The sequence below is a fragment of the Pleurodeles waltl genome, chromosome 9 (genome assembly GCF_031143425.1).
Source record: "Pleurodeles waltl isolate 20211129_DDA chromosome 9, aPleWal1.hap1.20221129, whole genome shotgun sequence".
In the NCBI taxonomy this organism is placed as follows: domain Eukaryota; kingdom Metazoa; phylum Chordata; class Amphibia; order Caudata; family Salamandridae; genus Pleurodeles; species Pleurodeles waltl.
Genome location: NC_090448.1, coordinates 1,135,386,217 through 1,135,403,602, shown reverse-complemented (window position 1 = coordinate 1,135,403,602; position 17,386 = coordinate 1,135,386,217). Strand labels below are relative to the sequence as shown.

The window sequence follows — 17,386 nt, the reverse complement described above, 5'->3', positions numbered from 1 at the left end:
CGTGTCCATGTGCAACCATCCTAGATCCTCGTACTCTAGCTGGGCCGCAGCAGACCATGTTTTAAAGGGTGGACACGGGTGAATAGCATTCCCAGTTGATTATAAAAGCTAACTGTGTCTCTCTCTCAGGTAATGACTTACTCACAACAGAGGTCCAGAAACTTGATAGTCAGGGAAGCAGGATATCCAAGCAGATTAAATGGGGCAGAACGCATTTCTTGTCTACAGAGACATAATCTGTCCATAGGGAGTATGAAAGGACATGATGCAAGGCGGCTTTTTAAAATCTTAAATTGTAAGCTGATATTGCTGCAGAGATGTGGGTGTTCATTTGTAGTCGATCATTGATGACACTAGGGGTGGCAAGGGGCATGTTCTAAATTATTGAACCTAATAGTGATAACACATCTTCTTTCGAAAAGGTGTAACACTGACTGGCCAGAGCAGTGGAGTGTTTTATGTGTTACCTGTATCTAAATTTCCTAACTTACATCGCCGATTGAGTAAACCTTGGTGGTTCCAGCTCCCTGGCCATTGAAGGTCAAACCCTAAAACCAACATCCTTGACAATGCTGAGAGCGTGCAGAAGCATTCCTCTGGTTCAAGAGGCGCCAGGCAATAGTTATGACAGCTCTGCAGGCCTTCACAGACACTGAGCTTTCTTAAAAACTTGGAGACTAGGAGCCATGTTAATGTGGGATTTAAAGGATCTCAGGAAAGTGCAATATCTTTGTGTTCTCCATCTTAGTAGTGCAAATGTGACCTGGCTTGCTTCTGGCACTTCACTTTCTTCCAGTATTAGTCACCTAGTAGCAGTGTTACTACAACACAGTTTAGGTATAATCTGGGCTTCAAGCTTTGGCCGCTAGAGAACGAGAAGCAGCCAGGTGACCTGGTATGACTTTATACTCCCTTGTGAAAAACAGTCCCAGTGTCATGGGTATGGTGCTCATGCTTTAAAAAAAAATCAATGAATATAAAACATAATCTCTGCAAAACAGGGAAATAACTGAGAAGGGCCACCTTCTGGCTTAAGAAATGCAAACCTGACAGCAACCACAGAGAGAAGAGGACCATGCAAACCAAAAAAGTAAGGATGGATGAAGGGGAAGGAATAAATGAACCACAGTTATGGGCAGGGCTACTGGAATTATGCTGCAGGGGAGGGCCAAATTATGGTTGAGTAAATTATGTGGCAAGCCAAGGCAAATTATGTGGCATAATACGGCACATTTCGTGATAGTATTACTTTATTAGTTTGTCATTTTCAAACTTGTTAACATTGTCTGGCCATTGTCGGACCTCATTATTACCAGTTCAATACCCAAATCTAGCAGTATAAGAACAGAAATGTAACCTTACAAAGGGCCTTTCACTGTGCGGCAATGCATGTTCTGCATTTTTAGTAACTTTTGAACCGTTTGAGCTAGAAACAAATTTGTTTTGTTAGAATTTGCAGATTGTGGCAGATGATGGATTATGTGGCAAATGCGGCAAGTCTGTAATTATGCAAAAATTGCCACACAATTGCATAATTCCAGTGGTTCTAGTTATGGGTTAGTGGTATGCAAAGCTTTTTATCCGTTGAAAGGTTTTGCGAAGTTTATGAAGTTTCCCAGTTTAACTTCCCCTTTGCCGGTGTAGAGTTTTTCTGCACATTGTGAGACAGTTTTCACCGGTCAGTAAGTCATTTTCCCTCTAATCTGATCAGGCACAGCTAATATGGAAAATGTAGGCAGTCTTTTCTCAGCAAATTTACCTTTTGCAGAACTTTTCTGTGCACAGTGGCAGATATACAAAGAATTGGATTTTGTTCCTTATGTACGATTCAGTGTGAGTCTACACCATGTACCTACCTTAGGCTCTCTGTCTTAGTTTGAACTAATGCCACTACATTGGGGAGTATTGCCCCGCCACCACTACATTGATTGGCTGCACATCGTTTTTAGTTGAGGAGGCTCCCTTTTTGCAAATGTATTGAAGTATATTACCCTTCCCCTGTTGTTTAATAAATGCTCTTGTTAACCTATTAATATAACTTTCCTTTAGCGTTGAAATGGTAGTGACACAGTGTCCATTGATGTACTGGACTTTACATTAGATTTTGTCTACCCCAACATCATGGCACACCTTCTGACTGAAGAGCCGTATGTGGTTTTAATGGAACAAAAAGTTAGTTAAATTAAGTTCAAGCTGTAAGCCACAAAGCTTTGTGATGACTTGTCATAAAGATATAATCTAACTAGAGGTCTCCAGGTAGTCCCAGGCCTGAGCTTGACTTGGACAATGCCTATACAGAGATGTTGGGACTCCGGCAGCAACACTGTTGTAGTAGCCAAGGCTAGGTGGAGGCTAGCGTGCCCTCTGCATGAGGACACCCTAGATGTGTGACTCATGACATAGGCTGTCTGAGTGAGAACTATGTTGGAGTTTGGCAACCAGAGCACAGGTTATCACCATAGAGGACACCTTCACCCTGAATGTAATTGCACCCACACTCATTCAACCAGGATAATTTTGATAGCCGCCTCAAGACACCAGGCACCCACAGAGGTCCTCTGTTGTGTAGGTGTGCAAGTCTGATTGATCATTCTGCTCTTGAGAACCTAAAATCCCAGGAGGCTACAGAAAATGCGAATGATGCACTGTGAAAAAAACTGATTAACATAAGTCTGCGATGATGGGAGCGTAAGAGGAAGAGCGAGTCGGCATTTAAAAAGGATGCACCGCATCCATACTTGTTTCGAAGTCTGAAACTTCCAGAGGGGCCTGCGAGATCATAGACCTTGATAGGATGTGGTTTCCTACTTCAGATACTCCCCAAGCAGCTGCTGGAGACTTGACTATACTTGCACTGAGTTACTTATATCTTTGTATTTTATCTCAGAAGATGGTCCACGCCCTTGCGTCAAACAAAGTGTTTTAATGTGATGTCCTGTTTCCTTGGCGACAGCAGAGTCTCCTCTTTGATCTACTTTCTGTGCGTTCTTTTACCTAGCAGGAGTTGTGAAGCACAAAAGCTATTAAAAAAATCTAGGTATCAGGAAAAGATGCGCAAAGAAAAATCTACATATGGCATACTTTCAAATTGTTTGTCCTTCCATTTATAGTGTCTGCACTTTGCATGCTTCTTAAATGTGTTTTTTATGTGTAACATTTACCTAGAGCCAAGTAACAGAGGCGCTTTGCGGCGATCATGTTTTCCTGTAGTTGGAGCATGTTGATCATGAGGTGCTGTACACAAATCAGTGTGGTGTGTTGGAGGGGTGTGTGCATGTGTGGAGCCCAGCGGAAAGGAGATTACACATCTAGGCGCATTGGCTGGCATGTGGGAGTGTACTTGTAAAGTCTCTGTAGTTGGTTGAGATGAAGACCCCTCATGCTAGAGACCTTTCCAAGGGAATCTCTGGTATTCTCCTCCTGTGTGTGTGGAGGGGAGAGGAGAGGAGAGGGCCAGGGCTGGATTGGCTGTAGCAGGCATCAGGTGTTTTCCTGGGAGGCTGGAAGGGCGGAGGCTGGTTTTGCAGCAGTGGGGGTCAGTTTTGCAGCGGTGATGACCGGTTTTGCAATATAGGCCCCCAGTAACAAAGGCAGCAGTGCTTCGCACATGCAACCCGACCCGGGCGCTGGTCTCACAAAGGTGCCAGGGCTGCTTTGGGTTCCCAGTCCAGCCCTCCGGCCCTGGAGAGGAGGTCGCAGGTTGTCTGTGCATCGCAGGAAATATAACCCTCTTGATTACCATTGTGCCTCAGGATGCCCCTGCAGTGATGTGCGGGGATAGCAGTGTGGAACTCGAATCCCTGGAATTTCCCAGACCTTAGGCGCTGCCATTCTGTCGGCTCACCTGGCAGACTAGGCGCTCCAGCTTGGCGCTGCACTGCCATGCCGATGTTCACCACTACCAGTCCACTCTGCCACACCTTAGTAATTCTTCTAGATCCAATGACTAAATGGTGAAATAATGCACAACATTTGATTCAAGGTGAGTTCCAAGCTGAAAAGCCATTATTGAAGTTAAGTAACTAGTTTCTTATTGCTTAACTTCATTGGCATAGTAGTGGCACATATTAGGACTGGGAAGAGGCTCCGTCCAGGTCTAAATGACTCCACAGGGAGGAGATGTGGCCTATTGGCTGGATGCGGACCGTAGAACCTGCGGACTCAGGCTTGAATCTTGGCTTCTCCAATGGACTCAACATCGTGTGATTCTGAGCAAATCACTTAATTTCCCTCTACCAAACTATCTATATATATACACACCACACATATATATGTATACTTGTCCTTACAAAACGTCCGACATGTGATCGCCACATGATGTACTAGATCTTGTAGCTCGTTTCCTAACCACCCCTTGTAATGCACAGCACTCTTAGCGAGGTTTGCGCTATATAAATACCTATACGTATATACATACAATCTTGTACCCCTTCATTTAAATAAATGTTAAACTGTAGTTAAACACTCTTGTTAAAAACTCGTAGTTTTGGTGCTAAGTCGCTCGTGCAGAAATATTAGAGTACCCCCACGTGAAATGCCCCAAATATTCCTCATTAAGTAACTTAAATTTCCCTACATTTGATTTCGCCTGCACACAAGAGCTGTGCCAAGGAACAGTTTAAATGAAAAAAAAATCCTTATTTCGAGACACTTGAATTGCTGAATAAAATAATTCATTTTGCACCAGACTCGAGTGGTTAACATGCTACCTCTGTTCATTTCCCCCATTTCGGTTTGATTGCAGAGCACTGGAGAAATGGATATTTCTGACAAAATCTGAACATTTTCCGGTCTCAGTACAACATCATGTTAACTGCAGCTCCTCGAGGCTTTCTCTCATAATGGGAGCCCCGTGAAATATTGTTAAAATGTCAGGCACAGAATTGGGTCATCTTTCTTCATGTTCAGTGACAGGAGCAGGTATCGGCTATGACTTTTAAAGACTTGCATCATGAAAATTGCTATATATTTTATCTGCGAGGCAGCAGTGGCGAACGACCCCTATTAACTAGTTTTATTTTCTTCCAATTATTTAACTTTCAGAGGTTTTAAACACGTCCTTTTACCTCTGTTTTCATAGCTGAAGGTCGCGGGCCGGCTTATGGTTTCCTTTCCTCTTCTACATATACACAACTATGGTTGTAAAATTACCTTTTTCCCCATTTGTTTATATTGGGTGTTTACACCTCCAAAAGGCTCATAATTGTGTTAGTTTATGTTGGACAAGCACACAGATCACCATCACTCAGGAAATCGAAACATACTTTACATTAAAATGGGCTGATGCTTTTTTAACTTGCCAAAAGGCAGTCCCACCACCAGGGGGCAGTAAAGAGTGTTGTATTACAACTGGGAGGTGCACATAGCATGCTGTTCCTGGTGGGTGGAGCACGCCTGGGTAAAACTATGCATGGATGAACTCCAAACCCAAGAAGGTGTTTATACACTAGGGAAAACACAATATAGCACTATATGGCAGGAGAGCTTGGTATATGTATGAACCGGAAATGGGAATGGGAGGGGCTTGCACCTTAGTTGTCCATCATAGCAGAGTGCCTTGGACTACTGTAGCTCAGCTTCTCAACAATCACCTGCAGAAAAGAGCTCTCCGAGACATGTCTTGCACCCTACGGTAACTATAACTCGTGGCCTCGCCATGCACAGCTTTTTCTTAAAAAAATATGACTGCTAATGCTTTGTTTGCAGTTTTAAGGACACTATACAAGTTGTCATGATTTCTGTAATATCTGGGGTAATTAGCAGTGCATGGCTAGGGTGCCAGTTGTAGTTACTTGAAAGTGGCCAACACCTATTACAACCCAACCCAATGCTGTGCACAGCCTTCTGCCATACACAGCTGGAGTTGGCCTTGGGTCCTGGCCTGTGGCCAGACCCGAGCAAGCCAACCCCTATAACCACCCAACCCCATGCTGCACATGGACTTCAGCCATGCGCTGTGGGCATTGGCCACAGGGCCTGGCCTGCGGCCCACCTCGGGTAACCACCCAAACCAGTGCTGCGCACAGCCTTCAGCCATGCAAGGCATGGGTTGGCCATAGCACCTAGTCTGCGGCCAATCCCCCTGTGACCACCCAATCCGCACCATGCACAGCCGAACAGTCTGTCTCTCTCCGTGTGAGAATAGGTGTGGGAGGGTGTCTCTGGGTGCAAAAGTGTCTGGGGGTGAAATTGGGTGCATGAGTGTCTGAGTGGTTTGTGAGTGGGTGCATGAGGGTCTGTGACGGTGCGTGAGGGTCTGTGAGTGCGTGCATCAGTGTCTGAGTGGGTCTGTGAGTGCGTGCATCAGTGTCTGAGTGGGTCTGTTAGTGGGTGCATCAGTGTCTGAGTGGGTCTGTTAGTGGGTGCATCAGTGTCTGAGTGGGTCTGTTAGTGGGTGCGTGAAGGTCTAAGTGGGTCTGTGAGTAGGTGCGTCAGTGTCTGAGTGGGTGCGTGAGTGGGTGCATGAATGTTAGTGAGTCTGTGAGTGGTGGTGTGAGGGTCTGAGTGGGTCTGTGAGTGGGTGCATGAGTGTCTGAGTGGGTCTGAAAGTGGATGTGGGGGTCTGAGCGGGTGCACACGTGTGTGAGTGGGTGCATAAGCCTCTCAGTGCATGTATGAGTTAATGAATTAGTGTATGAATGAATCTGTGAATTTGTTTTACTTTTTTTTTTTTTTTTGCTTATTTGTGATTAATCTATATTTATCTTGATTATTCGCAAATATCATGTGTGGTGAAGAAAAATCATTTTAAACCAATATTTTGACCCTCAAATACCCCTATATCACACTTCTGGGATAAGGGTACCTCTCCCCTGGCCCCTTATGCTACTTTTCATTTTGTTTTACAGCCCCAAGAACCATGTCCTGAGACCTTAAAATGGCAGCCACAGCTTTCTGTTCAGGTTGTGGCCAGCCAATTACAGCTCTTCTAGTCGTGAAAATTGGCGAATATTCATGAATTATTGATGAGCTCAGATATAGAAATGTAGATTTTCTTTAATTTCTTGTAAACTGCGGAACGGATTTACACCAAATAAACAAAATGTAATCTGCGTATCGACAGCTAGCTTTTTGTCAAATTTGGTGTAATTCTGTCCAGTGGGTTGGGCTGTAGTCAAGTCTAAAAGTCCTATGGGAATTAACATGGGAAATGCAACTTATTTGATTCCCCCCCCCCTTTTTTCTAGGCCCCGAGTAACTATAAACGGTGCCCTAAGGTAACTATTACTCGCTCCATTACCCTGCATATTACAGCACTCATGATGTCTTTGATAACATCATTGATAATATCAATGTAATATTTGCAGTAACATTTTTGATGAAAAAACTGCATGGCGGGGGCGCAAGTTATAGTTACCATAGGGCACGAGTTATAGTTACTTGAGGTAACTCTTACGTATAACTAGTGAACTTCTATGGTTTTGTACGTTTAAAGTGTGAGCCTAACTATAACTTCCCTGTAACCTTTGTTTTTTAAAGTGAATTTCTATGTTGGGTTTTTTTTAATCCAATTCCTAACTATAACTTTCCTGTAACCTTTGGTTATTTCATATATACTACCAAATAACATCATTGAGTGAGGGGAAGGGCCATGATACGAGAGTGGGTCAGGGTGCTCTCTTCCCTTCAGGGGGACGTAGTTCTTGTGCTCATGGGAAGTTGTGCCTCCTTCAGGGATGAGGAGGCGCTTCTATGAATGAGGATTGTGGCTGTGGAAGAGGTTGCAACCTCTGTCTGATAAACTGCTGCAGGCTCTGTTTCTCAATATAAAAAAAGAAACACGCAGGCTCCTGTCATCCGATCAAAGTTCAGGTTCAAAGGTGTATGATGTCCAATGATTTTGTTCAAATGATGTCAATTTACTGTCTGGGGCAGCGTCTCCTAATAGTCCCCAGACTTGTGATGCTGGGATGTTCCTAAGATTGCCCAAGCAAGGTGTATTCCCACCTTCAAGAGGAGGCAGCAGCCGCCTTAGTGTGCGAGTCGAGCACAGTCTGATGCTCAGGTTCTCTCCTGACACCTCACGGAAGACATCAGCGAAGCTGCCCGGACCTGTTTGTGATTCCTTCCTGGTACCCAAGGCGCCCACAGGTGCCTAGACCATGTAGGCAGTAATGAATGTGCAAATCAGATCTCAGTCCCTTAGCTGCCGGGCATAAATTGCCTCCGCTTGCGAACGTGTCTGTTGCACCAGGCAGCTTTTGAATGCATGCAAATCATCAGGGGTTGTTATAAATTAATTTACTCTGGTAAACACGTTACTTCCTCCGAGAGTCAAACTACGCATCAGGATCAGGAGAGATTACGTGATAATTACTTGTTAGTGTCTGCAGTCGGCTTTACCACTGCGTATAGCGACACGGATTTATCATATTCAGAGCCTGTGGATGGGATGTACTTAATATGTTTCAGTCTCCCTTCAAGCTTTGTGCTTAGGAGGCGTGCAGAAAAGAAGCTAGGCCTCAAAACTGTAACCCAGGAGCAGCTGAGACCCTAGTACATCCCTTTACCGCCCAATGAGAAGGCGGCAGAGATCGGCTTCCAATGAACAGTATTTTTGATTTTGTTATAAAAAGTTGTTTTCAAATTTATGCAAGTATTTATATGTCTCCCAAGGATGAGATAAGAAAATCGAGTTTTAACGGATCTTTAGGGCCCGGGCTGCAGTGCTGGTGGGCACAGTGAGTCAGGTGCTGGAAGGCTCATCCCAGGAGATAGTGGAGAAATATGTCATATTTTCCACAGGCCCCACTTAAAAAATATTCAGATGCCATAAGAGGGACACGCGGTTGATCTACAATGCGTATTTCCTACTTTCCGGCGTAAGTCAACAAACCTGTCAAATGCATCGATTTTAACAGTGAGTTCTACTGGAGGGAAAGGTCCATTTCTGCACAGAACACGTGGATTATAGACCTTAATCCCCAGCAAAGGATTAAAAAAAAAAGTGCACCGAGGGCTTTACATACAGTACTCCAGAGGCGCTACAGGTGTGTGTGCCCACTTTCAGTGCCCCCGGGACACCTTGGTAGTACAGAAAGGGCTGCAGACGGTTGTGTGTCTCCTTCTGTAATACTGATAACACCGGCGCATATTTAACGCCAGCGCCATCTTGAGAGGGCAAACAGGATGTTAGGAGTGCGCCACAAATAAAGTGGCACACTGTTAGTCGCCCACTAAGGGCTTGCCTCTGAAGGAGTGAAGGAGGGTCCCAAGGATCCCCCCGACATACTTCCTGAGGGCAGGTGGAGTCGCTTATTTCACCAGTGCACAGGGGGCTCTCTCCCCCCTCTTTAAAGTGCAAGCGTCTGCTACCTGCATTGTCAGTGCTTTAAATGGGCCGGTACTCTCCGGTACTGAGTACCGGCACTTTTTTATTTTGAGAGGGAGAGTACCGGCATATCTCAAGAAAAACGTAATACTTTTAATTGGAGAGTACCGGCACTTCTCAGAAGCAAGCAGGTACTCTGGTACAGAGTACCTGCACTTCTATTTTTCCATTTAAAGCACTGTGCATTGTGATACGCAGAGCGGCCCGTAAGCAGGCGCTTCATGTTCCACTGTAGGCGCTGCCACCAGGGCGGCTGTGGATTTGCGGCTGCCCTTGTGGCAGGGCAGTACATAGAAGTTTCTGCTGGCGCACCTTACAGGTGCACCATGGTGCAAACAGTTATTGCCCTCACCTAACAAAATGCTGGCCCAGGAGGCAAAGGTTCTGGAGGCACACAGCAGGCAGATGGATTTTGAAATAATCAGAGTACAGTGAAGGTCAAATAGTTTATTGTTCAGTAAAAGATTCCTTTAGTAGGATGCTCACCAGTTCAGCCCGAGTGACCACCACCCACCTACCTAGCAGTAACCCCTCAGCAACATTGGATCGTGCTGTGGGTGCATTGATAGCATTGTAAGCCCACTACAAAATGTTTCTCACACCGCAGGTATTCATGTACGCTGTCTTGTTAGTACCTAAGAATGTACTTAGATCTTGACACAATTTCTATAAAAAAACAATGTCCGTACACACCAAATGACTTTTTTTTCCTAGTTCTTGGTCTACATCATAATTTTCAGAGAAGAAAATATCAGCTCACCACCTGGGAAGGCTTTTGAAATTGCCTTCTTGCTCGTCATGTGATATTGGGTGCCACGTTTTGATCTTGTCAAATAACATTTTGTGTTGTGTAGAAGGCTCTCAACCAGAGCCAGAGTTCAAAGAACCAAAAGGCAAATACACTTTTGTAAACGTTGTTGGCCAGGCATGGAACAACCAGGTTTTGAGATGGGACATTGCTCAGTTGTATGTCATTCTCGACCAGCAAAGTTTTCTTTGAAAGCTTATTCCAGAGTGCTTGTTCTCAAACTAAGACGGCTCCATCTTCATCTATGGTCTTTTTGGGCTGGGGCACTGTTAACTAGCTTGCATTTTCAACTCTCAGGGCGTATAATATTATGTGCATAGTAATGAGTCTAATTGCAGCCGTGACAATAATAATGGTTCTCTCCCAAGGTAAGATGCCCTAGCCTTTGACAATAATGGTTCTCCCCCAAGGTAAGATGTCCTAGCCTTTGACAATAATGGTTCTCCCCCAAGGTAAGATGCCCTAGCCTTTGACAATAATGGTTCTCTCCCAAGGTAAGATGCCCTAGCCTTTGACAATAATGGTTCTCCCCCAAGGTAAGATGTCCTAGCCTTTGACAATAATGGTTCTCTCCCAAGGTAAGATGCCCTAGCCTTTGACAATACAGGGAGTGCAGAATTATTAGGCAAATGAGTATTTTGACCACATCATCCTCTTTATGCATGTTGTCTTACTCCAAGCTGTATAGGCTCGAAAGCCTACTACCAATTAAGCATATCAGGTGATGTGCATCTCTGTAATGAGAAGGGGTGTGGTCTAATGACATCAACACCCTATATCAGGTGTGCATAATTATTAGGCAACTTCCTTTCCTTTGGCAAAATGGGTCAAAAGAAGGACTTGACAGGCTCAGAAAAGTCAAAAATAGTGAGATATCTTGCAGAGGGATGCAGCACTCTTAAAATTGCAAAGCTTCTGAAGCGTGATCATCGAACAATCAAGCGTTTCATTCAAAATAGTCAACAGGGTCGCAAGAAGCGTGTGGAAAAACCAAGGCGCAAAATAACTGCCCATGAACTGAGAAAAGTCAAGCGTGCAGCTGCCACGATGCCACTTGCCACCAGTTTGGCCATATTTCAGAGCTGCAATATCACTGGAGTGCCCAAAAGCACAAGGTGTGCAATACTCAGAGACATGGCCAAGGTAAGAAAGGCTGAAAGACGACCACCACTCAACAAGACACACAAGCTGAAACGTCAAGACTGGGCCAAGAAATATCTCAAGACTGATTTTCTAAGGTTTTATGGACTGATGAAATGAGAGTGAGTCTTGATGGGCCAGATGGATGGGCCCGTGGCTGGATTGGTAAAGGGCAGAGAGCTCCAGTCCGACTCAGACGCCAGCAAGGTGGAGGTGGAGTACTGGTTTGGGCTGGTATCATCAAAGATGAGCTTGTGGGGCCTTTTCGGGTTGAGGATGGAGTCAAGCTCAACTCCCAGTCCTACTGCCAGTTCCTGGTAGACACCTTCTTCAAGCAGTGGTACAGGAAGAAGTCTGCATCCTTCAAGAAAAACATGATTTTCATGCAGGACAATGCTCCATCACACGCGTCCAAGTACTCCACAGCGTGGCTGGCAAGAAAGGGTATAAAAGAAGGAAATCTAATGACATGGCCTCCTTGTTCACCTGATCTGAACCCCATTGAGAACCTGTGGTCCATCATCAAATGTGAGATTTACAAGGAGGGAAAACAGTACACCTCTCTGAACAGTGTCTGGGAGGCTGTGGTTGCTGCTGCACGCAATGTTGATGGTGAACAGATCAAAACACTGACAGAATCCATGGATGGCAGGCTTTTGAGTGTCCTTGCAAAGAAAGGTGGCTATATTGGTCACTGATTTGTTTTTGTTTTGTTTTTGAATGTCAGACATGTATATTTGTGAATGTTGAGATGTTATATTGGTTTCACTGGTAATAATAAATAATTGAAATGGGTATATATTTGTTTTTTGTTAAGTTGCCTAATAATTATGCACAGTAATAGTCACCTGCACACACAGATATCCCTCTAACATAGCTAAAACTAAAAACAAACTAAAAACTACTTCCAAAAATATTCAGCTTTGATATTAATGAGTTTTTTGGGTTCATTGAGAACATGGTTGTTGTTCAATAATAAGATTAATCCTCAAAAATACAACTTGCCTAATAATTCTGCACTCCCTGTAATGGTTCTCCCCCAAGGTAAGATGTCCTAGCCTTTGACTCATGTTAAATACAATTATCCCTTGGTAATATTTGCAGCATATCATTCTCTGATGCTAAAATAATTGCTGTTCACTTGCTTTTATCTTTGTTTTAAATAATTAATTAAGAAATAGTTCTTTGTTAGTGACAATATGTTTATGAAACATTGTTTATTGATATGTTTTACTCCTTTTTTCTTAAGGTCTGTCGAGTGGCCTACGAAATCATGCAGACACTGCATCCAGACGCTTCAACAAATTTCCACTCTTTGGATGATATTTACTACTTTGGGGGACAGAATGCCCACAACCAGGTTGCCATTTATCCACACCACCCACGAACTCCAGATGAAATCCCCATGGAGCCCGGGGATATTATCGGTGTGGCTGGAAACCATTGGGATGGCTATTCGAAAGGCATTAACAGGAAATTGGGGCGAACGGGCTTGTACCCATCTTACAAAGTGAAGGAGAAAATAGAGACTGTTAAATATCCTACATACTCGGAAGCTGACAAATGAGGAAAAATTAAGGCTATCGGTCACTAACTCAGTTCAAGCTGGTTTGAACTAAGCAACAAAGAGACTTGACAGGTTCAATGAGCATCTTTGACATTTTATGGTGTGGTCAAAAGTACAAAGCCATTGCGCATGATCAGCGGAAACCGAACAGGGAGCAACTGTCTTTCGACCTCCTCCTGAGAGTACTTTGCTACAATACATGCACTCCATCCACTCATACAAACACATCTACTACCAACATGTGGACAGTACTTTTGTACTACTTTGCCTCTCTTTCAAAGTTATGTTCGTAATCAGTTACAAGGGACCCGCGCCCTGCTCTCTTGCCATTAATTGACGACGACGCTCAAGACGTTTGACACTGCCATGTTGTGTAATTTGAGTGACATGAACATATTTTGTATATGTGAAATTTTGAACATGGTGCCTCTCTGTGAGTGATCACGGACCTTTTTACCACCGCCCTACCTAGCCTCGTCGCCGAGCAGCACTTGATCCTTAAACAGCATGGTTCAGACCACAGGACATGCTCCAATCAGTATATTTCCAAATGAAGCAAGAAACCGCCCTGACCCTCCAGCCCCCCCACCCCTTCTTGAGATGATTTTTCATTGATTCCACTGATTAGTTTGTGTCACCACTAAATGAAGGATCCATCTAGAGATACAACATTCACTGTCAATTACAGTAGAAGATCTTTTGTAAACAATGCCATGAACAGATTCTTTAATACCTGATATTTCTGGACATTGTCTTTGATAACAAAACAATAAATAATAATTTAAAAAACTGAAGAAACTACTTGGCCCTTTAAAAAGATATGTATTTTTATTTCTTGACTTTCCCTTTTGCTTTTAATTTCACTAAATTGTCACTGCACTAGGGGTCAGCAGTGTGTGGACTCCATCAACAAAAAAACATAACAACACCATAGATTGTAGCAAAGAACAGAGGGCAAAGAAGTTACCGACAGAATACAACACAGGGATAGTCAAATCGACTTATGTATGCATTATTGTATTCCTATCTGATCCCTTGTAATAGCTCAATATTAAGCTATTAAAACAGCGTGTAAAGAAATGATGATATAAGGTAAGTAGCGGTATAAAAAATTATGAGCAACCCCTCAATCCCAATAGTTAAGATGGGAATAGATGTGAAGTGGTGAACCCTTCAAAGTGATTTTTTTAATGTCTGTTCTATAACTTTTATTACAAGACATCCCCAAACAAATTACTTGCATCCACACACATGTTGTGCCTGTGGTAGATTTATATAAAAGGATCTCTCTGAAGCTCCCTTCTGGCCCCACCACGTATGCTGACAGGACAAATTGCACGAAGCAGCCTCAAATGGTTGGGTTGCAAGGTAAGAGGGAACACCCAAACTACTCAATATAATTTTTGCCTGAGGCCACAAAATCCCAGCACTGGAACTAAAAAGGGCACTCTCCTGATGCACCTTGACAGGAGAAAAAGTACTCTATTGCTAAGTTGCATGAAGCATTAACAAGCAATGTGAAAATAGTAGGACCTTGTCAAATCATAGAACGCAACAGTTCATGATTTTCTCCCATTGATGCTTAGTTTAATGTTTTTTAAGGAATGGCTTCTGTTATTTCAATTGAATTTATAGAGAGCTAGTTCAACCACATGGCTCCTTTTTCTGAAGACTACGAATAGTGCTGTAATTGACTATGATGACCATATCAGCCAAGAAGAAAAAGATAAATTTTTAGATGATTTTAGAAGGACATGTTTTCTATTTTAGAGACTTATTTAAGGAAAAGGTACCACCATTTCACTGCCAAAAATGACCAAGCTTTTCCACCCAATCGTGTGTTCCTTACTCTTGCTAACGCACACCGAACATCATCCATTGAGCATACTGATAGACCAGAATGATAATCCTGGACCAGAACAATAGTTTGCATCATGGTCAAAGCTTTCAATTTAGCACATAATTATTCCAAGCCACATAAACTTATCACAGTAGAGCTGTTCCCTGCAGGAAAAAAATATAGAAACTGTTTGGAATAATTCAAGTACTTGAAGGCTCTATTGCGATGGGATCTATCCAAGAGTTCTTTTGGAGCAAGTGCAACTCCATTGAACTATCAGATATGGGTCTGTATGAGGTGATTCATTGAATCCAGGTCCGGTATAAAGTATTCTAAGATGCAACCTGGCGTCTGTAGAGCAGACCTTCAGCATCTATTTCAAAACAGATCATGGATTGAGTGAAGAACATCATATTGTTAACTATCTTGTTGATCAAGGACTTATAATTATGAGGTGGCATGATAAATATCATTCCAGACAGCGGGCTACTCTTATTTTTCGAGAATGTAAGCAAAAAGTGTGGCCATGGAGAGTAAGTTGGATAAGTTGGAAATGCATTCTGTACAGAGCCACCACACCTTCTTCTTAAAGGATGTAATTCTGGGATTGGTGATCAGTTAAGCAGATGGTTTTGATCGGTTTGAAAGCGATGCCTCAGAGTGTTGTGAATGTTACCAAAGCCATCCACCGGTGTGAGGCAAATTCTAAGGTTGCACAAGGTTCTGCATCCTGGTACGTTGCTGTCTGACACATTCTTAAGTTATTTAAAGATGGTTGTGAGATAGAATGTTGTGATGCTTACTAATGCTGTGACGTTGAGCAAATTCTTAATCACAAAAGAATGGACATTGCAGTGGACACTGGATGTCCTTGGAACATGAGCATGTTGGTTATACATGAGGATTACAATGAAAAGTTCACATCTCCCCCAGTTGTTCCTCACTGGTGCAGTCTTTCCTGAATAACTTCACTAACCTGGATTGTGACCCCTTTATCATTGACTGCACAAAATCCATGAACTTTCAACTGGAGAAGAATCTGTTGTCAAACTAACATTAACACCTCAGCAAAGGGAGCTCAAATCCATAATACGTACTAGTGGAATTAAATCTTTCCTTGGAGACGGTAATCACGTTGTACATTCACCCTGTCTAGGGTGGACTTCAGCAACTCCCGCATGACTGGAATAGCTAGGCTACATCTCAACACTCTGAAACTCAGGGCTTAATTCTACAACAAGACCAGTCTTGGGAGCCAGGAAGTTGGACCGTATCCTTTATTGAGCTGGCTCCCAGCTGAAGCTCGATGTACCCTATAGCTGTCTCTATACACAAATCCCTCTACACTGACAATACAAACTACATTATAACCCTTTAGAAAGCTAGTCTTGGGGAGACAGCAAAAACTTTGTAGCACAGATACCCTAATGCTTGACTACCAGAACTGTAGAAAGAAATGCATCTCTCAACAAACCTTCATAGGAAGAACACTCAAGGTATTGAATTCAAATCTACCGTCAGAACACACCCCTCCTTTGAAGTTTTCAGGAGTGAAATAAAAAAGCTGTACAACCTCTAACTTGATCCTTCCACTTTTCATGGAATTCACACAAGCCTTACAACAGTTCTATTCATTGAAGGCCCTGCATGTGTATGAGTGACCCAGCCTAGCTGGGACCTTTCTCTACTGTTTGGTTGGAATGCCTTCATCTTGCTCTGTGCTTTATTGATAGTCTTATTTACAATCGTATGCATCTCTTTGTGCAATCACAGATGTTGTGTAAGATTCATTACAATGGAAGGATTTGACCACATTGTGCCTTAAACTATTCTATCTCCCTCTATATATGTTGTGGCTCCTGTAAAGTTAATGCATTGCAGCAATTAAGACATTTGCTGACTTGCTCAACTTGTGAATTGTCGATATCGACACTGTGTAAAGCACTCTGTCACTCATGCGGGTCGGGTATGCACTATACAAAACTACAAATAATTGCATAAGTGCAAGAGGATGCTTTGAGGAGTCGAAATGACATATTCCAAGAACAAACAAAAGGAAGTGACGTTGGTGTGTATAAGTGTGAAACAGATGGTCTGGGAGTTCACAGATGGTATGCGTACATGGGTGCACAGCGTCTTGCTGTTTCATCTTGAGTGGGGAACACCATTTAGCCTTTGTACATATTTAGAATATGGTGCGTAATGTAGGGCAACACTTACACATGGCAAGGGAAATTTAAAGATCTGAAATAGGTTCTAAGGCAGGATATTGAATTGTGAAGACTAGGACCCTCAACCATTTGACCCCAGTCAAATGTGCAGTGAAAAACATAGTCAATCCCTAGTCATCCTTTGCTGACTATGTATCAATCATGTCTCAACATGGTTCTGCATCCATGAATATAAATAGTAGGGTAGTGTTCTTTATTGTAAAGGAAGTTGTCATGGGATTGCATTAATCACCTTCACCTAGTCTTAGCAGGTGCTAGCAGGAAACCTGTTGGTACACAGAATTTCTGATAGAGACTTGTAGTTGCAGATTTTTTACCTTAGTATTTTCCCCAGGCGTAAGTCTGGATCTGGAGATTTTTCTTTGAGCAGTACCCCTGTTATCCTTCAGGTGGCGTTGGTCGACTCCACTCCCATCGTTGGTGTTGTGGTTGCCGGATATGACGTCACGAGTCATATATAGGTGCCACC

The 17,386-nt window shown here is 43.2% G+C and overlaps 1 protein-coding gene across 2 annotated transcripts in view; it reads left to right on the top strand.

Annotated features, from left to right (window-relative positions):
- The window catches only part of FUT8 (fucosyltransferase 8), a 584,495-nt gene extending 570,837 nt beyond the window's left edge, over positions 1–13,658 (top strand). The window contains exon 13 of one of the 2 annotated variants that reach the window (XM_069208896.1): positions 12,529–13,658. In XM_069208896.1, coding sequence (XP_069064997.1) covers positions 12,529–12,846 — 318 coding nt within the window. In that variant the 3' untranslated portion in view covers positions 12,847–13,658. The remainder of the gene's footprint in view (positions 1–12,528) is intronic. The other variant, XM_069208897.1, reaches the window with a different exon arrangement.
- The last annotated feature ends 3,728 nt before the right edge of the window (positions 13,659–17,386 follow it).